At 47.6% G+C, this 22546-nt stretch overlaps 1 protein-coding gene across 1 annotated transcript; it reads left to right on the top strand.

The window, feature by feature from the left end:
- The first annotated feature begins 496 nt into the window (after window positions 1–496).
- On the top strand, window positions 497–19538 carry PPIL1 (peptidylprolyl isomerase like 1). Its single transcript, XM_029945316.1, has 4 exons — window positions 497–806; window positions 3830–3984; window positions 18429–18497; window positions 19091–19538. Exons 1-4 carry the CDS (start codon window positions 751–753, stop codon window positions 19309–19311), a joined length of 501 nt encoding a protein of 166 aa, XP_029801176.1. The 5' UTR covers window positions 497–750; the 3' UTR covers window positions 19312–19538.
- Window positions 19539–22546: the final 3008 nt, after the last annotated feature.

Raw genomic sequence — 22546 nt, 5'->3', positions numbered from 1 at the left:
TGACCCTGAACAAACCTTCCTAATATCCTTCTAACCCATGTATCCCAGCCAGTCACTCTAAGCCTTGCTTTGGCCCTCATCTCTTTGATCTTCATTCTCATGTCACTCCCTTTCCTTCCTTCTCATTTTTTTCCTGGCCCTTTCCCTTCCACTCTTCCAGACTCTGCTTTTGGAGTCTGAAGGGTCAGGTTTGCTGTATGGCTAGAGACGAATGAACAAGTCATTTTACTGCTAGGTCTCAGTTTTCACATCTGAAAAATGGGAACAATAATATCTACTTTACAGGATTGCTTGTGGAGTATCTAGAAATAAAGTATTAAGTGCTATGTTAATTGTACAGGGCCTTACAAAGGGCAGACACTGGCACCTCTCATTTCTATTCCCTTTCATTCTATTCCAATGGAACATTAGAATGTAACTCCAATCGGGGTGCAGATTTTTGGTTCTTCCCGCCTTCCACGTCTAAACGAACCAATCAGAGCGACAGGAGAGTGTCGCACTTTTCATCCGGAGGCCGTCCCTACAATGGAGCTTGCACTTTTCTCCGTCTCGGTGGCCACCCTGTGTTCGCTTCAAATCCCAGCGTCTCCGCCTCGGAAGTGGGGTCCTTCTTCTTCCTTGTCTCAACGCCCCCAGTCTTGCCAAAGCAAGTGTTGAACGGCGAGGACCGGAAGTGTGCGCAGCCGCGGCGGGTTCCCCGGGAATCGACACCGGAAGTAGCAATTGCCGCTGGATTGCGCGCGCGGCGCCATGGCGGCGATCCCCCCAGACTCCTGGCAGCCGCCCAACGTGTACTTGGAGACCAGGTGAGAGGGGACGGGCTTCTGGGGCTGGCCTGGCGCAGGCGACGCGGGGCCCGGACTCTGCCGCGGGGCTGGGTTCCGAGCGCGCTCTCCCGGGAGGCCGGCCTCCACGTGGACAAATGTAGAGCGGCGCTGCTTGGGGACCGCCACCGCCCGCGTCCGAGCCCCGCACTGGCTCGCCCTCACACCTCAGCGAGGGCGGCCTGGTTGCCCTCCTCCCACCCGGTGGTTTATTCATCCATTCATTCATCTAGCGCGTGATGAGCCTACAAGCCAGCGACGTTGGGATCTGGTATCAGGAAAGAGGTGCCTAAGACACACACCGTGCCTTTGAACTTGAGAGTTACTGTCATTCAGGTGGGACTTGTTTATACAGCGATTACAGTAACTGCTAACGTTGTAAGCAGTTCAGATGCATTAATAAATTGTTAGAAAGGCGCCGGAAGAAACACATTTCCCCCGCTATGGAAGAGTGATATAACTGGGCACTAACCGGCGAGTGCCATGCCCCTGTATAGCATTTCATCTAGTTTCATCCTTTTACTACCCACATGGGTGTCCACCTTCTCTCCAGTTTTAGCAGGAGAAATGACAGAATTTACAGATTAAATGATTTGACCAAACCCATGTAGCAGGTAAGTAGGGTAACCTCTTTTGGAGCCTGGTCCCGCCGCCTCCCGTGCTAGGTTCTTTAGCTCCATTCATTCCATTGCCTCTTTGGAAAAAGTCCAAAGTGATCTTAAGAAAGTAGGACAGATAACCTAAGGAATTTTTTACTTCTACAACAGTATAAAATTAAGGCATGGTAGTCTGACATTCAGGATTTTTTTTTTTTTCATCTGGCCTTTGCCTTCCCTCTCTGGCTACATCTTCTGCCATTCCCCCCATCAGTAGACAAGGTCCAGGTACCATTTTTCTATTTTCTGACCATGCTGTTTTCCCCCAGAGCACAGGTCTCAGATGCTGTTTTTGCTCCCTGGTCATCTTCCCCACCAAAATTCTACTTCTTTAAAGACCCCAACTTGAAAGTAATTTCTGAATTCACCTGTTAACTTTTTTTCCCCGAGTGACAAAATCTATCAAAATTTAAATCCAAACAGTGTAACAGTGTATAGAATAAGTGAAAGCCACCTCTTCCTGTAAAAACAGTAAATAGTTTGTCGGATGATCTTCCACATTTTTCTCTGTGAACATATAAACATCTCTCTCTCTCTTTTGTGTTCGGTTTCTTTTATCTTTTTTTTTTTTTTTAAGTTTACTTATTTATTTCGAGAGAGGAAGACAGAGAGATAGAATGAGGGAGGTGGGGAGAGACAGAGTGAGGGAGAGACAGAATCCCAAGCAGGCTCTGTGCTGTCACCACAGAGCCGGATGCAGGGATTGAACTCACAGACTGTTAGTTAAATCATGACCTGAGCTGAGATCTAGAGGCAGACGCTTTACGGACTGAGTTACCAGGAGGCTCCTCTCTTTTATGTTCTGTTTCTCAACAAAAACAAGATCGTGTGATCATACTGTATAAATTTTTTTCTGTAATTTCCTTTTGTTTCACTTGCAAATACAGCTTCTCATAGTATGCGTATTTTGTATTTTAGTCACTTTGAAGGATACTTAAGTTGCCTCTTGTTTTTTGTTATGACAAGTACTGGCATGAATATCTTTACATATACAGTATCCTTAAGCACGCTTGTGAGTTTTTCTATAGAATACTTAGAAGTTGAAAATGCTGTCAAAAGGTATGTAGGTTTCAAAATTGTACAGGGCTTTCCTGATTGCTAGTCCAGAAAGTTATTCCCGGTAGTTATAAAATATGCACCAGAATATAAGCTCCCTGAGGGGACAGATGCCTAGAACCATGCCTTGCACAGAGTAGGTGTTAATCCCTGTTGAATGTTAGTAGGGTGAAAGGATGAATTACTGGTAGAAAGGCTTTTTTTAGAGAGCTGTGTTCTAGCATCTACGTATATACATATTTATAGAGTGCTTATGCTGTGCTTGGCAGTGGCTGTCCAGACTATACATAGTTGCCTCATTTTCACATTCTTGGAGCTTAAAAATCTAGGTGAGTGATGGAGTAGAGGGGAAGGCACCCGTCTTCCTGAGTGGTACTTGGGTGGGGGGAGGGGGGAAGGGGAGGGAGAGGGGAAGGGGAGAGAGAGGGGAAGTGCACATCCCATTTGATAGGTACAGAGATGTGAAGTAATCAGGTTTTACATTTGTTGCACCCTCTTCTAAATACAAACTGTACCTTTTTTTTCCATTAAAATTTTTACAAATAGGTAATATAGTTACATGGTTCAAATATACAGAAGTTCAAAAAAACACTCATTAAAAACCTTCCTGTTTCCCATCTGCCCAGTTTCTACCCCTACCCAGAAACTTATGCATGTATAAATATAAATACAAATTCCAGATAATAATGTCCTTTTTTTAAAAAAAAATTACAAATTAAGTGCAATTTTTTTTCAAATTAAAGGTTGATTATACTTGTTTCCCATGATCAGTGTTTTCTTGTTTTTTTTTAAATATATAAGGCTAGTTTGAACTTTTTAAAATTTTTATTTATTTATTTTTGAGAGACAGAGACAGTATGAGTGGAAGCTGGGGAGAGGTAGAGAAAGAGACACAGAATCCGAAGCAGGTTCCAGGTTTCGAGCTGTCAGCACAGAGCCCGACATGGGGCACGAACCTACAAACAGTGAGATCATGACCTGAGCTGAAAAGTCAGATGTGAAACCCACTAAGCACCCAGGCGCCCCAAGGCTAGTTTGAATTTTTAGCTGACCAGAGTTACTTTGTTTAAAAGAAGTACCAGAAGTTCCTATGTATTTTACTCAAAGAAGAGATCCATGTTTATGTTATTTACATCGCGATGTTTTCCTTTGATGAGCCTGAAATCTGGTGTTTATTACGCTTTCATGACTTACATAAGCTTGAAAATAAAGTCTCCTGGATCAGTGCCATCATGTTCCTGTCTGCTGTGACCTTGTTCTTGACCAGAACTCTGCTGTCCTCTCCCCCTGCAGCATGGGAGTCATTGTGCTGGAGCTGTACTGGAAGCATGCTCCTAAGACCTGCAAGAATTTTGCGGAGTTGGCACGTCGAGGTTACTACAATGGCACCAAATTCCACAGAATCATCAAAGACTTCATGATCCAGGGAGGTGACCCAACAGGGACAGGTATAGTTAGGCCAACATTCGTTTTTTTGGTTTTCGTTTTTTACTTTAATTTTATCTTAGAGCGAGCAGGGGAGAGGGGCAGAGAGAAAGAGACTTTTTTCTTAAATATTTATTTTCGAGAGAGAGAGTGTATGTGAGCAGGGGAAGGTCAGAAGGAGAGGGAGGCACAGAATCCAAAGCAGGCTCCAGGCCTCTGGCTGTCAGCACAGACCCCGACACAAGACTCGAACTCAAACCGTGAGATCATGACCTGAGCCGAAGTCAGACACTCAACTGACTGAGCCACCCAGGCGCCCTGAGACAGAATCTTAAATAGGCACCATGCTCAACAGGGAGCCCAATGTGAGACTTGATCCCACCACCCCAGGGATCCCTTGGCCCTCAGGGATCATGACCTGAGCTGAAATCAAGAGCTGGACATTCAACTGACTGAGCCACCCAGGCGCCCCACGCCAACATTAGTTGAATTAGGTGAAAGAGGGAAGGCTGATAGAGGAGCATGAGGGGAGGGAAAAATCAAGAATTTGGTTTTGGTTTTAGACACATTACATTTGAAATACTTTTCAGGTCTTCATTTAGAGATGTTGAGTAAGTGAAGGGGTAGGAGTGTGGTGTTCATGGCGAGATCTGGGATGGAGGTATGAACTTGGGAGTTAATGGGATTTATTAGTGAAATTGGTGATGCTAACATGAGTTTCAAGGCCCCTTGCTTCTCAGTCTGCATTTTTTTCGCTGCTAATTTCTGCTCTCACTCTTTTTTTTTTTTGCCTTTAATTAAATCTGATACTCTCTGTACCAGTCTTAATTTTGTTCTTCTTTGTCCTCTCAATTTTTCTCTATTTATCCTTTATGACCAGAGGTATTCAAGTTTTTAGTGCATGTGGACACATTTAAAAATACAGAATATATAGGAAACTAGAAAAAAGAACACAAAATCACTCATAAATATATTTCTTAAAGATTTTTTTTAAGTTTATTTATTTATCTTGAGAGCGCACAGGAGAGGCAGAGAGAGAGAGAGGAAAAAAAATGCCAAGCAGGATCCCCACTGTCAGTGCTGAGCCTGACATGAGGCTTGAACTCACAAACCATGAGATCATGACCTAAACTGAAACCAGGAGTCAGATGCTTAAGTGACAGAACCACCCAGCTGCCCCCTTCCTAAAGATTTCTAACCACTATTAATTATTCCTGCAACATCCCACTTCTCAGAAACAATTGATGTTAACTATTGGTGGACATTATTCTAGACATCTCTGTTTTCAGACACCTAGTTAAAAGGATAGATGAGGGGCGCCTGGGTGCCTCAGTTGGTTAAGCGTCCGGCGTCAGCTCAGGTCATGATCTCACGGTTCATGGGTTCGAGCCCCACGTCAGGCTCTGTACTGACAGCTCAGAGCCTGGAGCTGCTTCAGATTCTGTGTCTCCCTCTGTCTCTGACCCTCCCCTGCTTGCTTGCTCGCTCTAGCTCTCTCTCTCAAAAAAATTTTTTTAAAAAATGAGAAGGATGGATAAGTGGATGGATAACGAGCTAAACAGAGATAATTTCAAGACAATAGGCGATGTCATGCACATTACTGTTTTTAAAACCAAAAAACCATTTAATTTCGTATATACTTAACCAAAATATTGATTTCCTGCTATGAAAGATGAGGCAGTTAGTACTTAAATTTTTACCCATTCCTATTGTTTAGGAAAAGCTCAGTTTTGCCGGCATTCTGTGATGGGAAAAACCTGGTCCTTCCTGCGTATTCCCCCTGCATGTCTGACACCAAGGTAGGGAGGTTTACCACTCCCACCCCCACCCGCAGCACCAAGTGGGTGTCTTAGGATTAACTCAGTTCCAACATTATCTACCCAGAGGTAGCCTCAGGTCCCGCAAGTTAAGGCCCAGTCCCCACAAGATTGCCCCCCTTCCCCCCAGGCCCACTTTAGTCACAAGCCTAGGTTCCAGTAATCCCCTTTTTGGAGTCCATTAATTTGCCGGAGCGGCTCGCAGAACTGATGGAGATGTTTACCAGTTTATTAAAGGACATGATAAAGCATATAGACGAATAGCCAGATGAAGAGATGAATAGGGTGAGGTCCGGGAGGGTCCCCAGGGCAGGAGCTTCTGTCCCCGTGGAGTTGGGATGCGTCACCTTCCTGGAAGGGATGTGTTTGCTCACCTGGACTCTGTCTGAACCATGTAGTATTGGGATTTTGTGGAGGCTCCTTCATGGGGATGTAAGCAATCATTACCTCCGTTCCCAACTCCTCTCCCCTCTGAAGAAGCAGGGGTGGGGTGGGGGCTGAAAATTCCAAGCTTCTAGTCACGGCTTGGTCTTTCTGGGGACGAGTCCCCATCCAGGAGCCCACCTGCCTCATTAGAACAAAAGACGTTCCTAGTGCTCCTCTCATTTAGGAATTTCAAAAGGTTTCAGAAGCCCTAGTTCAAGGACAGGTCAAAGACCAAATATTAGAACAAGAGATGCCCCTAGTCTTCTTACGTAGGAAATTACAAGAGTTTTAGGAGTTCTGTGCTAGGAACTGAGGATAAAGAGAGAAATTTGTATCTCTTGTTACCTCACACCTACACTCCCTCCCTTGCCCTCGGTTTTTGTCATTAGTTTTATTTTTCTTGGTCATGAGAGGGCATTTTCCATTCTGTGCCTGATTCCCTCCTCTACAGTATGGGCTGTACATTTCAGAGGGTTCTGTGCTTTTCTGGTCACAGGGGCTGGAGGGCAGAATTTCCTGCTGATCGGTTTGTAGTACAAGTGCCAGAGGTGTTCTTTTTTTTTTTTTTTTTTTTAACTCTATCCAGTTTGAGAAGTTGAAAAAGACCACGATTGGGTGTTCTGTTCTCAGGCCACACTCGTTCCCTCAGCTCTTTTTCAACAAGTGTGCTCCGTTGCCTTCTGGTGCTAAGCATGGCTTTGGAGAATACGGAGGCCAGATTTACTCCTTCCTTCAGCTCAGGAGAAAGGTTTTGATTTGTATTTCTGAATATATTCTCTGCCCCTTGCTCTGACTTCCTAGTTCAGGAAACTAGTGATTGTTTTATGACCTTTACTTTTCACATATATTACATTTGTTTTATTTCTAAATCTTTAAATGTTTATTTATTTATTAAGAATCTTTTTTTTTTTTAATGTTAATTCGTTTTTGAGCGGGGGTGGACGGAGGATCCAAAGCAGGCTCTGCACTGACAGCAGTGAGCCCAGTGTGGGGCTCAAACTCACAAACTTTGAGATTCAGACCTGAGCTCAAGTCAGATGCTCAACTGAATGAGCCCCCCAGGCGCCCCCTATTTATTTAGAGAGAGAGAGAGAGAGCTCAAGCATGAGTGTGCATGCAGGGGAGGGGTAGAGAGAGGGAGAGAGAATCCCAAGCAGGCTTCACACTCGGCGCGGAGCCAGAAGCAAGGTTCCATCCCATGACTGAGAGATTGTGACCTGAGCCGAAATCAAGAGTCGGATGCTTAACCGACTGAGCCACCCAGGCGCCCGTATTCCATGCCTTTTGAGTGTGTGAGATGATGTTTTTCTGTTTTGTCCTGCATCCACTGAGATGATCTTAGACCTCTCTGCCTTGTTCAACCTCTGGTCCTGTCTGTTCTGTGCTTCACCGCACTGATTGATTTATCAGCACCGTATCGGGTCATTGGGCTCTCAGTCTATTTCCATAGCTCTGCAGTCTTTTCGCCTTATTTTGCTGATTTATTATCTTGTCTCTGAGCTCTTATTTCTGTTGAAGCATCTATACCTTGAGACAGCTGCGGAGAAGCCCTTCTTGACCTGTGTTTTCTCCCAGACTGAGTTCCTGAGGCGTTTTCTCTCTTCCAACCCCTCCTTTCGTTCTCTCCTTCCATTTGTTGTAATACGTTTGCATAGTTTCTGCGCCAGCTCTTGTCATCTTGCCCGTGCTCAAAGTATGTCGACACTGATGCTGTTCGTATCTTTTTTTTTTTTAATTGTTTTAATGTCTTTATTTTATTTTGAGAGACAGAGCAGAGATGGGCAGGGGAGGGGCAGAGAGAGAGAGGGAGACGCAGAATCTGAGCAGGCTCCAGGCTCTGAGCTGTCAGCACAGAGCCCGACGCGGGGCTCGAACCCACAGACTGTGAGATCATGACCTGAGCCGAAGTCGGACGCCCAAGTGACTGAGCCACCCAGGTGCCCCTGTTCGTGTCTTTTATTGGCTCAGATACGGTGTAAGTGGATTCTCTTTGTTGTCGGCTTCCTCATTCCAGGTGCTGGCTTGCTTTCTCTCCACTTTATTCTGGCCTGCTGAGGCAGAGACCTGATGCTGCGTGAGCACCTTCTGGGAGAGCCAGCCTCTGTTCTGTCTCCCCAGCTTCTATTGAAGCCCGGTCCCTGGAGACTTGGGGAGTCCCCTGAGAACTGCTGTAGTGGAGGAGAAAGATCCGCCTACCCTTTTTCATTCATAGCTGGGTCTCTATAACAAGAGAGATTAATGAGAGAAAAGCATACAAATCTGTTTGCTCTAAGTTTTGATGACACTGGAGCCTTGCTAAATGAAGACCCCTGGGCGCCTGGGTGGCTCAGTAAATTGAGTGTCTGACTGGATTATTTTGGCTCAGGTCATGATCCTAGCATCATGGGATTAAGCCCCGTGTTGGGTTCCATGCTGAGCGTTGGAGCCTGCCTAAGATTCTCTCTCTCTCTGTCTCTCTCTGTCTCTGTCTCTGTCTCTCTCCACCTCCTTCTCATGCTCTTTCCCCCTTTCTCTTAAAAAAAAAAAAATGAAGATCTGAAGAAGTTATATCTGAGTGTTTGGTGCTAGAGTAGAAATTTGTGGGAAAGTGCTAGGATGAAAGGGTCTGAACTAAATGTCGCAAACAGCAAGGCTTGTTTGTTCAGATTCCTCTTGGGGTCCTTCTGTCTTAGAAATGGGACGTACTTTTCCTCCAGGTATGGTGAGGGCATCTCTCTCATGAGGGCCTTAGGACCTGCTTCAAGGAACGTCAGAAAGTCCTTATACCTGATGTTTCTCAGATTCCTGCCATTTGAAATATTCATTGTGCCAAAGTGACGTATTTTGGGGTGGCTTGTCCTGACCCCCAGCATGGCCCAGTGCCCCTGGCCCCCCCACCCTCCCGCTCCCCTAAGGTGGCCGTGGCCGGTAGCCTGCCCTGCCGCTCCTGGCACGGGGGGTGCTCACCCACTTCTGTTGGCTTCTTGAAATTGGAGGGTATTTGTAAGGATTCTCTGGGTTCCGCACTCTTTCCTGCTTACTACTTCTAGGGAGTGCAGGCAGAAGCATCTCTCTTTCCTTGGCTTACTCTTCTCAGCATTTTCGTAGTACATTTGTTTCCTTTTTCTTTGATGCTGGTGAATTTGGGGCTTGGAAAAAATGGCAGTTCTTTGGGTTTTTTTGTCAGGTATAGGGGCGTCTAAGCCTGCCTCACTCCTCTTTCTTTATCTGAAAGTGGCCTGTCAGCACTTTGGTGTGCTTTCCTGTCTTCCTCCTCTCTCTTTCTTGTTACGAGATAAAATTTTAATTCCTCACGCCAGGTAACTGAGCGAGTCCATGATGAATGTACAAGAATTGGAAGTGACTCAGATGTGAGTGGCTCATGTCAGAGCTTCCCTGCATTTCTATAATCGTTTTTGCAATCCTTCATCATGTCACATTTCCATGATGCAATTTTAATGACTTTGAATCACTCAGAAGGTTTCCAAGTAATTGCATTCAGCCTCGAGTGTAATGAGCGATTGAGCTGGTGGGTCTGTGGTGGAAGGCAGACAAGGTTAGGCCCTCCTGGGTCACTAGTATGAACTGCTGGCTGATTAGGTCACACATTTTTTGCTAAATGTCTCAGGTGGACAGCATGAGGCACCCTGGGCTCTTCAGCAAGTCACTGTACTATTTCCATCCCTCACTGTCGCTCAGTCTGGCTACTCTGGAACTAACCTTTCACAGTCTTTCTTAAACACCTCTGCCAGGTGTTTTCTCAGTTCAGATACCTTTGCATTCCTGCTGCATTTTATTTATTCATTAAGTTTTATTTATTTATTTTGAGAGAGCGAGAGGGACAGAGAGAATCCCAAGCTTCGCACCATCAGTGCAGAGTCCCATGCAGGACTCGAACACTGTTAAGATCACAGGCCTGAGCTGAAGTCACGAGTCAAAATGTTTAACCCACCGAGCCACCCCGGTGCCCCACCTGCTGCATTTTAAACTATTTTTCCTCAGGGCGCCTGGGTGGCTCACTCGGTTGAGCGGCCAGCTTCAGCTCAGGTCATGACCTCACGGTCATGGGTTCGAGCCCCACATCGGGCTCTGTGCTGACAGCTAGCTCAGAGCCTGAAGCCTGCTTCAGAGTCTGTGTCTCCCTCTCTCTCTGCCCCTCCCCTGCTCGTGCTGTCTCTCTCTGTCTCTCAAAAATAAATAAAAAATTTAAAAAAATAAACTATTTTTCCTCTTTAAAATGTTTCTTGTTCTCATAACTATGCTGGCTTTTTTCTTAGCTTCCTGAACATCTTTTTTTTTATCTGCTTCTACCAACTTCTTCCCTTTCTCTCCCCCGTACAAGATGCGGCATCCTGTCAAGCTCTTCCTGCACTGCAGGCAGCCTCGCTGTGCTCCGGGCCGGCATGATCACGGTGATTAATTCTATGCTGATTGTGCTGCGCTCGCCCTCCCTCTGATTTCACGTCTCCTCTCCGTAGCCCCGGGAACACCGGAAATGTAACCTGTCGACCAGCAAGCTCATTGTTCATTTTATTCACTTGATGAAGAGCTGCTAAGAGCCTGCTGGGTATCCTGTGCTCTTCCGAGTCCCGGGAAGAGACTGAAAGCACTAGAAGCCAAGGCATTTTCTTCTACTTGCAGCCCTCCCTCTGTGCCAGGAAGACAAGATGGTTCCTATAAGAAACAACAATATGGGGGCGCCTGGGCCGCTCAGTCGGTTGGTGTCTGACTCTTGATTTTGGCTCAGGTCGTGATTCCAGGGTTGTGGGATCAAGCCTTGTGTTGGGCTCCACGCTGAGCAGGGAACCTGCTTCAGATTCTCTCCCTCTCCCTCTGCCCTTCTGCCCTTTGTCTGCTCTCGTTCTCTCCCTCAATCTGAAAAGAAAAGAAACAACTAGAAAGTAATAGAATACGCAATTGTATTATGGTGCACTCTGGGTTGTGTATATGACATAGGTTGGAATAATTCATAATAAGGGGAAAAGAACAGGGGAGTGGAATGAGCGTGGGATGGAGGCATCTTGTGAGGTGGGTCATGAAGGAAATGGAGAATTTTAACTCTTTGGAGGACAGGGAGAGGCATTTTAGATTTAGGAAGAAGAATGAGTAGAGCAGAGGCACGAGTGGCAGAGACGTGTCGAGTATGAACGAGAGCGCAGCCTCCCGGATGATGTGTCTCACGCGCTGGCCCGGCCCTGTGACATCATCTAGCCATCTCTCCTTGTCCAGGACAGATATGTATCCTGTGATCTGTGAGGTCCCTGAACTGCGTGTATAGGGGATGGATAAGGAGCACTTGTGAGCAGAGTGCACAGGGTGGCTAGAGATAGCATGGTCGATGAGATCAAACCAGTTCATGGAGACCCCCAGACAGGAATTCAGATTTGATCTAATATTATTCTGGAGCCATTTTGGGACTCTTGAGTCTGGGATAAGGAAAAGAAGGGAGGGCATTAAATTCAGCCAGAATAGATGGCAAGGTCATGGGTGTGGGGTGAAGGGCAGGGTCGTAGAGCCTGGAGGGCTTGGGGTCGAATCTCGGCTTCCTGTGACCACTTAATGTGGACACGTTGTGCAAGTTCGTTGAGCCTTCCTACCTGTAAATGCGGAGCGTGGCTGTGCGCGCCGTGTGGAGCCGCTGGGAGGCGGAAAGGAGCTGATGTCTGTAAAATGGTGAGGACAGTCTTGACACAAAATAGGAGCTTTAGGAAATGTTATTTATTATTTATTTTGATTGTAAACTTATGTAACACGTGTCTCTTGGCATTGCTCTAAGAGCTTGGGAGCCACTAGTAAAGAAGAAAGCCCTTGTGAAGTCCTCGTTCTAGTGGGGCAGACGGTGAAGAGCTATGTAATACGCTCTCGCTATCATGACAGATGTTACGCAAAGAAATACTGCAGTGAGGGGATCGGGCAGGAATTCTCAGCCTTGGCCCTGTTGACGTGTCGGGCTGGGAAATTCTTTGTTCAGAGGACTGGCTGACTGCATTGTAGGCTCTTCAGCTGCGTCTGTGACCTCGCCCTGCTAGATGCTAGGCCCCCTCAGTGTGACGACCTAATGTCTCTACACATTGTCCGATGTCCCCAAGAGGCAAACTCACCCTCAGTTGAGAACCACTGGAGTGAGGGAGGTGCCGTTTGGGGGAGACCTCACTGATCAGGTGCATTTGAGCAGAACTCTGAATGAAGTGAAGTGGTTCTGAGACTGTCAGGGGCAAGGACACCACAGAGGGCGTAGCAGTCAGAGGCCTTAGACCAGAGGATGCTTGGCAAGAAATAGCACAGACCTGCTGGAGTAGGCAAGGTGGGGGAAGAGTGGGGAAGGTAGCGGGACACCTGGCCACAGAGTCTCGTAAGTGGTGAAGACTTTGGATTTTGTCCTAAGTGCAGTGAAATGTCACCAGAGGATTTTGAGCAGAGCACTGCCGTGATGAGGCTTGTTTTAAAAGGATCCCCCGGACTTCCAGGTGGAGAATCAGCTGGCTTGGAAAAGAGGAGACAAGGCTAGAAGCAAGGAGACTGCTTGGAAGCTTTAGATGTTATCAGAACTAGAGGTTTTATTTATTTATTTATTTTTTTGTATTTGGACTAGCGTGGTAATGGTTCTGTTTGTTCTGGTCCTCTGGGAACCAGATGCTAAGACAGAGTTAGACATTCAAGGGATTGATTGGGGGAATGCCTGTGAAAGATAAAGGGGCAAGAGAGCAGGGGCTGGAAGGGGAGGTCCTCACACATCAGCGCAGGTCTAACCTATAGAAGGACAGACGGCAGAGGGGGAGGAGCCAGTAGAGGAAAGGGAGGAGCCACCAGTGAGGTGGGAGTTTAAGAAGGGTGACATCAGCTGTCAGATGCTGCTTGTGGAGCAGGCAAGGTGAGGCCTGAGGATTAACCATTGGATTTAATGGCATGATGGTCACTGGTGACCTTGGCAAGAGCCATTGTAGTGGAGCGGTCAGGGCAAAAGTCTGATCAGAGCACATTTAGAGGCAGGAGAGGCAGCCAAGACGCCAAGTGTTGACAGCCTTCTTGAGGAGTTTTCTTGTGAAGGGGTGCAGAGGAATAGGGGGATGCTTGGAGTGTTGTGTTTCTTTTTTTAAGACAGGAAATATTAATACATTTTTTTATTGCCAATAGGCACGATCTATTAGAAAGAAGAATTGATAGAGAGGGAGGAATTATAGTTGCGAAGTTCCATAAAGGGGAATGGGATCGATCAGGTACCTGGTGGTGGCAGTCATAGGAACAGTTTATTCGCACCATGCGTTCCTAAGGGAAGAAGGAAGGGAAGGGAAGGGGTTTGGTGGTGAGAGCCCGTGAAAGCTCTCCTCTGCCTTTGGTGTCATTAAAATAAGCAAAATTACACTCCGAGTGAGGAGCAGTGAGGGAGTGGTGGGGGTTTGCCGGGTGAGGAACTGCAAAAACCAAGGCGGGCCAGCTCCCAAGGTGAAGCATTAATCTGGTAATACTGTGTTTGCCTCGTGCTCTGTCCCGTGTGGCTTCCGTGCCCCGTCTCGCTTAGTTCCTACAATCCCGTGAGGCAGGGGTCCGACTACCATTCCTGGTTTTCAGACAAGGCCGCTGGGGCTTAGAGAGGGACATGTCTTGCTTATGGCTACACAGCCAGTAAGCGGTGGAGTTGGAATGGAAATGAATCTCTCTGGCCCCAGAGGCAAGTGAGGAAGAGAGGACTCCTGAGAACCTCAGGGCTTCTTGGAGAGACGTAGCATCATGTCCCACGTTAGATCTGGTGTCCGGCGTTTCCCTGGCAAGCCAGCAGCAGCTCCACCAATTAGCTCCCTCTTCTAAAGACTCTCTTACTAACAGCGATTTTATCGGTTTGGGACGCTTTTGGCTGCGCCTATTGGAGAGCTCAACTGTGCCGGCTTAAACGAAGAAAGCTTTTGTTTTCCTCACATAACAAGATGGTGGAAGGTAAGCAGTTGCAGGTATTGGTCCAGCTGCCTGGCAGGGTCGTCAGGGGCCTGAGCTTACTCTGTCTTCCCATTCCATCATCGTTGGTGTGTTGGCCTTGGATCTCAGGCTTGTCTTACGGCTGCAAGACAGCTGCTGCTGCTCCTGACGTTGCCTCTGCTTTCAAAGAAGGAAAATGGGGAACGAGCTCTGGGTGAAAGATGAAGGGGCGTGTTTGTCCCTTTTTATCAGGGGAGCTATAGCTTTCCCAGAAACCCTACTCAGGAGGCTTCTGTTTATATATCAGTAAGTCAGAACTGGATCATCTGACCACACCTCACTGCAAAAGGCACTGGTCAGTACCTGCGCTTCTTGTCCCTGAGGTTGAAGAAGGCCATGGAGAAGGGGTTAGAGCAAGAGTGAGAGCAGCTGACCTGCTGTTGGATGCTCTCTTGCCAGAGGGGAGGTTTTGCAGGGTTTGGTCAGTCTCCTCCTGGTGGCTGGTGCCCCAGGCAGGGCTTTCACGTAGGCCTCTTAATGGGCCACTGGCTCACCTGTGCTGCTTTGGGGCTGGCCCCCTCCGCTGTGGCATGGGAGCCATGGGGTAAGTAGCACCAAGTGTGGTCATCTTCGAGACTGCTCTGTCTTCGAGGGGCCACTCCAGTTCACCGTGGGGTCTTCCTCCAGGCAGTGGGCAAGAGGAGACATCAGAGGGGTCTTGGGGATAAGGAAAGATTTGTTTACAGCAGAAGCACAGGTCATAAAGAAAAAGATTCTGTGCAGCAGAAAGAAGACCCCATAAAAGTGATAAAATTTCATCCACTGAAAGTATTTTCAAAAGCATTAACTGACCAAGGATTAGTGTCCAAAATACTAATCCTAATAATGTACAAGTTATATACATATTTATATGTATGAATTATATATGTGTGTGTGTATGAATGTCAAATCACTTGGTAGATAATTGGCTGTTCACAGAGGACAGCTAAATGGCCAGTGAACATGATGTTACGCACACCTTCAAGGAAATGCAGAGACTGATGGACACTGCTCAGACTGAGGAGGGTTAGGAAGTCTGGCTGAAGCACGTAGGGCAGTAAGAGTGAGCGCTGTGGGTGGGGGTGCGCACTGGGGCCCCCCAGGCAAGCTGTTCGGGGAAATCTGGTAACGGGGAAGTGCTCAAGCCGCCACCCTGCCTGTCCTCCACGAGGCGGAGCCCTGAGAGCCCCCTGCACGTGGGAGAGAAGCCTGAGAATGGTCACTGCAGCGTGGTTTACGGCAGCAAAACCATGAGCACCATCCAGACGCCCATGGACCTGAGCAAAGAGAAGAGCGGTGTTACACTCGCAGTTGGAACGAATACTCCAGAGAGCTGCGTGGAACGGAATGGATAAATACCACTTACAGTGGCGGACAAAGAAGAGCTAATGGGAGAAGAATACATGGACTGTTATACCATTTATATAAACTGAGAAATATGCAAAGCAACAGTACATTTTTTTAGGGACACGTACCTAGGTCGTAAAGAGGAAAATGCACAGAAGAGACAGACTCCTGGCCGGCATGGTGGTTCCTGGAGAGGAAAATGTGATTCTTTGAAGGGGCTGGGGGGTAGGTGGGGGAGGCAGGCGCAGCGGGCAGGGAGTGGGTGCCTGGGGTCCTTGACAGGATTGGCCACACTCTTCCTGAGGGAAGGTACGTTTGCTTGTCCCATTACTCCTGGTCTCTTTTATATGTCTGAGACATTAAATACCTTGAATAAATGTTGAAAAGAAGGGACAGAAGAGGAAAAGAACTTCCAGAATACAGAGTTTACAAAACAGATCAGGGGCACCTGGGTGGCTCAGTTGGTTAAGCGTCCAACTTTGGCTCAGGTCATGATCTCACGGTCAGTGAGTTTGAGCCCCGCATCAGGCTCTGTGCTGATAGCTCAGAGCCTGGAACCTGCTTCGGATTCTGTGTCTCCCCCTCTTTCTGCTCCTCTCCTGCTCGAGCTCTGTCTCTGTCTCTCAAAAATGAATAAATGTTAAAAAAAAAAAAAGAAAAACAAAACAGATCAGTGCCCGACTCCATGGACTAGGTACATGGCAGCATTGTGACTGCAAAGCTTCCAAATTGTCAGCGATCATTGGCATCTGGGTAGCCTGTTCTGCACCAGAAAACTCTTTAATCTCGGCTGTCCCCCTACTGTCTCTCCCCTATTCCACATGCCCAGAGGAATGTTTTGATTGGAATTCTCTGTCTTTGTGACATTTTGTTGCAAATCCTACTGGGTTGAATTCCATTATGAAAAGATAACATATTATGTGTAAATGGTGCCTTAGAGACCCAAACTAGTTGCAACTTGTCAAACTGCCCAGTGAGTACAGAGGACTCCCTGCTCTTTCCTCTCTCTCCTTCTAATGACCTGGCTTCCTCTGTGACTCTTGATCGGCCCATCCGTTCACCCTCTTCGTGTTCTTGATGCCATTTACATGATGGCTTTCAGTTCCTAGAGGGCAGGGGTCCTGAGGTTTCGTCCTGGCAGCCCTCGGCCTGCAGGGATCACTCTTAGAAGGCTCAGCCTGCGATAGCCCACTACTGAACTTCACCCTCCGTTTGCTCACTCAAGCCCTGGATTTAGGGCTTCACCACAGTTTGCCCCCATGGCCTATGCTTTTATATTCAGCCCTAGCACTAAGCACCCCCGCCACCCCTAGCCTCAGGCAGGGACCTTGCCTCTGTAGTGTGAGGTAGTATATCGGTCACATGATTGCTGTTTAGAAGTATACCAACAGGCTGCAGTTGTTGGAACAAATTTTTACAAAGTTCGTAGCTGGGTACTTTCCCAGAAGCATAGGCTGTGTGGGCCTGGCGGGAGGTTTCCTTGAGTCTGTTAGGGTCCACCCCCATTTCCTCTTTGCACGAGAAGTGTTTTCTTCCAGAACCAGGGGCTATGACAGGCTCTCAGTGGTGGGACACCTAGAAGGTACGACAAGGGATTTTCTCCATGGAAACACCGTAGCTGGTCCCAGGGGCCTGGGAGGAACACGGCGCTTTAACATCCTACTCTCACGGCAGGCTGTAAAAGGGAGTGCGCTCGCTGGTTGGGCTGTTTTCTGGCTGCCGGGCCAGCAGAGTAGCTGATCACTCCAGTGGTCACCTTGTTCCAGGCTCTTTTGTCTTCGTTGTTCAACTTGGAGAAACCAAAGTAGTTCGGTGAGTCCTATTTTTTTGCCAAATAGTTGATTAGGTGAGTTGCCTCCTCTTAGGACATTTTTTTTTCCTTAGGGAAAATCATATTTATTATATCATTTTGCTCTAAGAACAGAACCTGGGTACACAGCACCACACTCTTGGGGACATACTATACATGGCATATGGTGGTGATGATGTTGCTAGCGAATCATTCCTAATTTCATGTCTCTTCCTAATCTCCTCGTGATGCACCGCTGCTCCTCTCCACGGACTCTGCCTGCTGTGATATTATTCCTTTCTGCCACATTGCCACTTTCCACTCTGCTTTCCTTAGGCTGGTTATCTTTGACTTAAATGAATGTTATTTTCCTTCATCTAGGTTAAGGACAGCGAGTAGCTCTTTAATTCTTGTGCCATCTCTGACCCATTAAACATGGCTGCCGAGGCACCTGGGTGGCCAGACAGTTAAGTGTCTGATTTCGGCTCAGGTCATGATCTCATGGTTCGCGAGTTCGAGCCCCGCGTTGCGCTGTGTTGACAGCTCAGAGCCTGTAGCCTACTTCCAATTCTGTGTCTCCCTCTCTTTGCTTCTCCACCACTCATATTCTGTCTCTCTCTCTGAAAAATAAAATAAAACATTAAAAAAAATGGCTGCCCACAGTTCTGAGTTGGTAGGCTGCCGAGGCAGGTCAAAGCTCAGCAGGGAGGAATGGTGATCAGTTAGCAGTGTCTGACGGGCACAGGGTTAAGGCTTGGGGCACTCCTGTCTAAAAGAGTTAAAAATGAAGAAATCTCTTAAGATAGCAAATTATAAATGGCTAATTTGTAGATGGTTAGATTATAGGGAGACTTTAATGTTCTTTGATGATATTCTGTGCTTTCTGCATATTTGATAGGGAACATGTATTACTTTAATAAGCAGGAAAAAACACTCTTGGTGTTATTTTGAAAAGTCACCCCTTGCCTGAATGACACCAGTGATTTGAATGCGTTGTGTCTGTGCTGGACTCTGCTGCCGCGCTCTGTAGTTGCAGTGTACCTAGCATCGGCCAGACATGCTCACCTCGCTTTTCTTTCCTGTACTCAAAGAGTCTTCTGACCCCAGGCCATAGTTCTTGCTCTGAGACTGATCGGCCTCTTGTCTCCTAACCCGGCAGGTCGGGGTGGTGCATCCATCTATGGCAAGCAGTTTGAAGATGAACTTCATCCTGACTTGAAATTCACAGGTAAGTATGGAATCCGGCTGGACTGGGTAGGAAGAGGGAGTGGACTTTAAAAGCTTACCCTTGGCTCTGATCCAGGGCGCGTGCCTGACACCGTGGCATGGTGCCACGTCACTGCCCCACTGCAGCGTCACAAAGGGCCCAGGTGGATTAGAGAAGGTGACACCTCTCTTGGGCTCCTGAGCAATTCAGTGCTGGCCTGAGTGTTCTAGCCTCTAATTGTTGAGTGTTGCTGTCGTAAACTAGGAGTTGTGTTTATATACTATACATCTGTAGTTCTGTACTATGTCTAAGGTCTGTGTTCCTCAGAGAAGCAGGGGACCTTGCTGGGATTTGGGGGGGGGAATCAGGAACATGGCCAGCAGTTGGTGGAGATCATCATGGCTAGAGAAGCTAGGGAGGAGGTGGAGACGAGGAAGATGAGGTTGTTGGGGTGGTGCAGTGACGGCCTTCGTGTAAAGGCGGAGCGCCTGCCCTCGGGAAGAATGTTTGCATCCGTGGTTGGTGACTGCGGCTGGAACAAAGTCTGGGGTGCTGTGACACGCTCCAGGCCGGGCCTTTGGGGTTATTCATACTCTCTTCCTTTCTCCCACCAGGGGCCGGAATTCTTGCAATGGCCAATGCAGGGCCAGACACCAATGGCAGCCAGTTTTTTGTGACCCTGGCCCCCACCCAGTGGCTCGATGGCAAGCACACCATTTTTGGCCGTGTGTGCCAGGGTATAGGAATGGTGAACCGAGTAGGAATGGTGGAAACTAACTCCCAGGACCGCCCTGTGGACGATGTGAAGATCATTAAGGCGTACCCTTCCGGGTAGGCTCGCTGCTGTCTTGGGCACGCTCAGGCCTTCTGAGATGGCCCCAGCAAACCAGCGTCCGCGTGACCTAGAGGGCCACATACTTAAACTTCATTTGGGCCTTGCAAATCACAGAGCTAAGGAGACCTAGGGTCTTGGGTGAGTTAGAGATGGAAGTATATTTTTATTTTTTTTAATTTTTAATAATTTTTCTAAATTTTATTTGAGAGAGGGAGCGCGCTCGCAAGTGGGGGAGGGGGCAGAGGGAGAGAGAGAGAATCCCAAGCAAGGGATTACCAGTGGCCTTTAGCACAGAGCCCAATGCAGGACTCGATCCCACCAACCTGGGATCATGACCTGAGCTGAAACGGGAGTCGGGCGCTCCACCGCCGGAGCCACCCAGGCACCCCAGAAGTGAAGTGTATCTTAATGGGATACTTCTTTCCTCTTCCCCGGGTGCCTAGGATGACAGGGCATTTACAGAAATGCTCGTAAGCGATCATTCACAGGGACTGCTTGTTGGAAATCAGCACACCGCTCCCCTCCCGTGTGTGTCTGTTCTGGTACACTTGGAACAAACTGAAGCCGACTCTGTCATTCCGTAGTGCCTAACCAAACCTCTTCCTGCAGAGATCTATATTCTGGCCTACACTGCAGTCCTCAGTGGCTGACAGCCACAGAATCCAAAACCGAGTAGTGTCTATCAGCCTTCTTAACTCGGTGTGCTCCCCGCTTCAGTCTCCTACACTTGTTCTTCCAGGGAGTGTACGCGTCTCTATATATATTTTCCCTCCAAAACTAGAACACCAACACTGCTGTTTCCGGCACTTCGACATCCCACGCAAAGCCACATTGGACTTTTGCCAAATGAAAAATGCATCCAACAATCAAGTTTCTAAGAAGGTGTCAAGCGGGGAATGATAATGTGTAATAATCGAGAAAGGAATTTATGAAAAGGAAGCAGAGACAGAGACCATTTTTTCCCCAGGAAGAACTGGCAGTGAGCATAAGGGTAGCCTATGACTTCTCCCTGAGAAGCAGTGTGGTCATGAAGGAGAGGCACCGCTTTTTTTTTTTTTTTTTTTTTTAACCTAGGACTAGAGAGACTGGCTAAGAGAGTTTGTATGTTTTTTAAATCTTCCTGATTTTTTCTATGGGGGTTGGTAACAGAAAGGAAGTTAACACCTATGTAATACATAAAAGCTTCCGAAATAAAGTGCCACCGATGGTTGAAATTGCTGCTGTGGTCTGATTGTAAATACTATGTGAAGTTGTAACACCCATTTTAACCTGTGACCCTAGTAATGGACTTCTAGTCAAGAGCAGGTCTGACTTTCAAAAGGCAGCATCTAAGGAAGAATTTAAGCGCTACCCACTGGCATTCCCGAGTGAGATGGGAGAGTGCGGATTAGCCGGGTGGACGCGCTGAGGGACCTGAAGCATCCCTTGAACTTGCAGGAAATCCACCTTCATGTTACGGACCCGGAGGCGGTATATATTATGGCTTCCTTAAATGGGTAGCTCCCTGATGGAAGAGGGGATTGGAACTTGTAATTTTCTTCCTTGTCACTCCATAAATTTTGGAGATGATGATTTACTTTAGGGAATGACCAAAAAGTTCTGTTCCCCAAGCCTTCCCCACCTTCGGCCTCTTCCTCCATGCTTCTCTTTCTTTTCTCTCAACAAAAAAGCAAAACCCAACAACAGATGATATAAATGACTATTAACTTTTCAGAGATGGTGTTGGGCAAAGTGCTGTTGTCCTAGACTCTGGGGAAGTAGAAACTTCTTTTGGCCTGGACTGGGCAGACATGATTGGGTCCGCCTCCACGAGCAAAGAATGAGACACCCATCTGCTTGCCTCCCAGAATAATCCTGAGTGCCCGTTTTTGCCCAGGTCATGGGAGTGGTGGAAATGGACCACCGGTACTCAGCGAGGGAAAGAAGGACCTGAATACAGTGCACTCAGCACACTTCACCACACTTAGGAATCACGGGGGGAGCCTGCCAGAAAGCAGATCAGGATCCAGCATCTGGTTAGAGATTCTGCGTTTCTGTCCGGCTCCCCGGAGATGGTGACTGCTGGTCCAGGCCTCACACTCCGAGTAGTCAGATCTCAGAGGTCATGTTTGTCCAACCTGACATTGGGGCCGGGGGAGATTTTCCTAAGCACATGGGACAGTCCGCGCCATAACCTGATCTGCCTGCCTCCTCAACCCATGGTGGCCTTGGAAGAGTGAAGAGATTCAAAGCACAGGATGAACATTCACTGCCTCTGGCTTTGGCCGTGGAGATTAAGCTTTGAGAAACGGTGCCCTTCTGCCTTTTATTCCCACTTTCACCACATTGTGGATGTCAGACCGCGGTGACGGCACAGAGTCCCTTTGTAGGCACCAGAGTGGGTCAGATGGTACAGCTCATAGACCTCTCAGAAGATGGCTGAGGAGAGGTCATTGGCAATTGTGTTGTTGGAGGAAAAGGGCTCTGGGACCAGACTGGTGTTCAGATCCCAGCTTCACCACTTGGCAGCGGTGTGAAGACCAAGTTTGCTAAGCTCTCTGTGCCTTAGTTTCCTCCACAGTAAGACGAGGATGATGGCCCTGGCCTCATAGAGTTATTAATGAACTTAGAACAGGTGATCTGGAAAAAGCACCAGCATTTAGAAAACAGCTACTGTCATCACCAGTGGCCCTCAAAGCCACCTCTCCCCTCTCCTGCCTTCCATCCCTGTGCCATCTTGTACAGCTCCTCCCTCCCGCTGGGCTAGCCTCCCAGAGAAAAGACATCTCATTCCCCGCTGGGAGCCCCCTCAGCACCTTATGCAATTCTTTGAAGTTATTGCTAAATGAATCAATTTTAAAATTGTTCTCTGTCAGGAAAAGATTAAGATCCATTTGCTGAAATAGCTTCTCTCCGTCTCCAAACCCAGACTTGAGCTGGCATAGCAGCAAAGCCTTTCACTAAGCCCTCTGGAAGTCCTCAGCTGGATTTATTTTTGGACTGTGTCTCCAGAAGATGTCAAAATAGCTTTCCCCACACAAGGGAAAAGATTCCTACCCCCCCCCCCATCCTCGAGCCAATCTGAGACGTCACTGTGGCCCCTTCTGGCACCACATTCTTGCAGCGTGTGGAGGAGGAAACATTGAAAAGCACATTGGTTTGAGTGGTGGAATTTACTGCCTACAAAGTGCTTTGTGGCCTCAGAGCCTTGTTGCCCATAGAGCAACTTTGGGTAAAAACCCGGGTAGGGATTTTC

Source organism: Suricata suricatta, chromosome 7 (assembly GCF_006229205.1).
Source record: "Suricata suricatta isolate VVHF042 chromosome 7, meerkat_22Aug2017_6uvM2_HiC, whole genome shotgun sequence".
NCBI classification, from domain to species: domain Eukaryota; kingdom Metazoa; phylum Chordata; class Mammalia; order Carnivora; family Herpestidae; genus Suricata; species Suricata suricatta.
The sequence above is the reverse complement of the archived record's forward strand: the minus strand, read 5'-3'. Positions and strand labels throughout refer to the sequence as shown.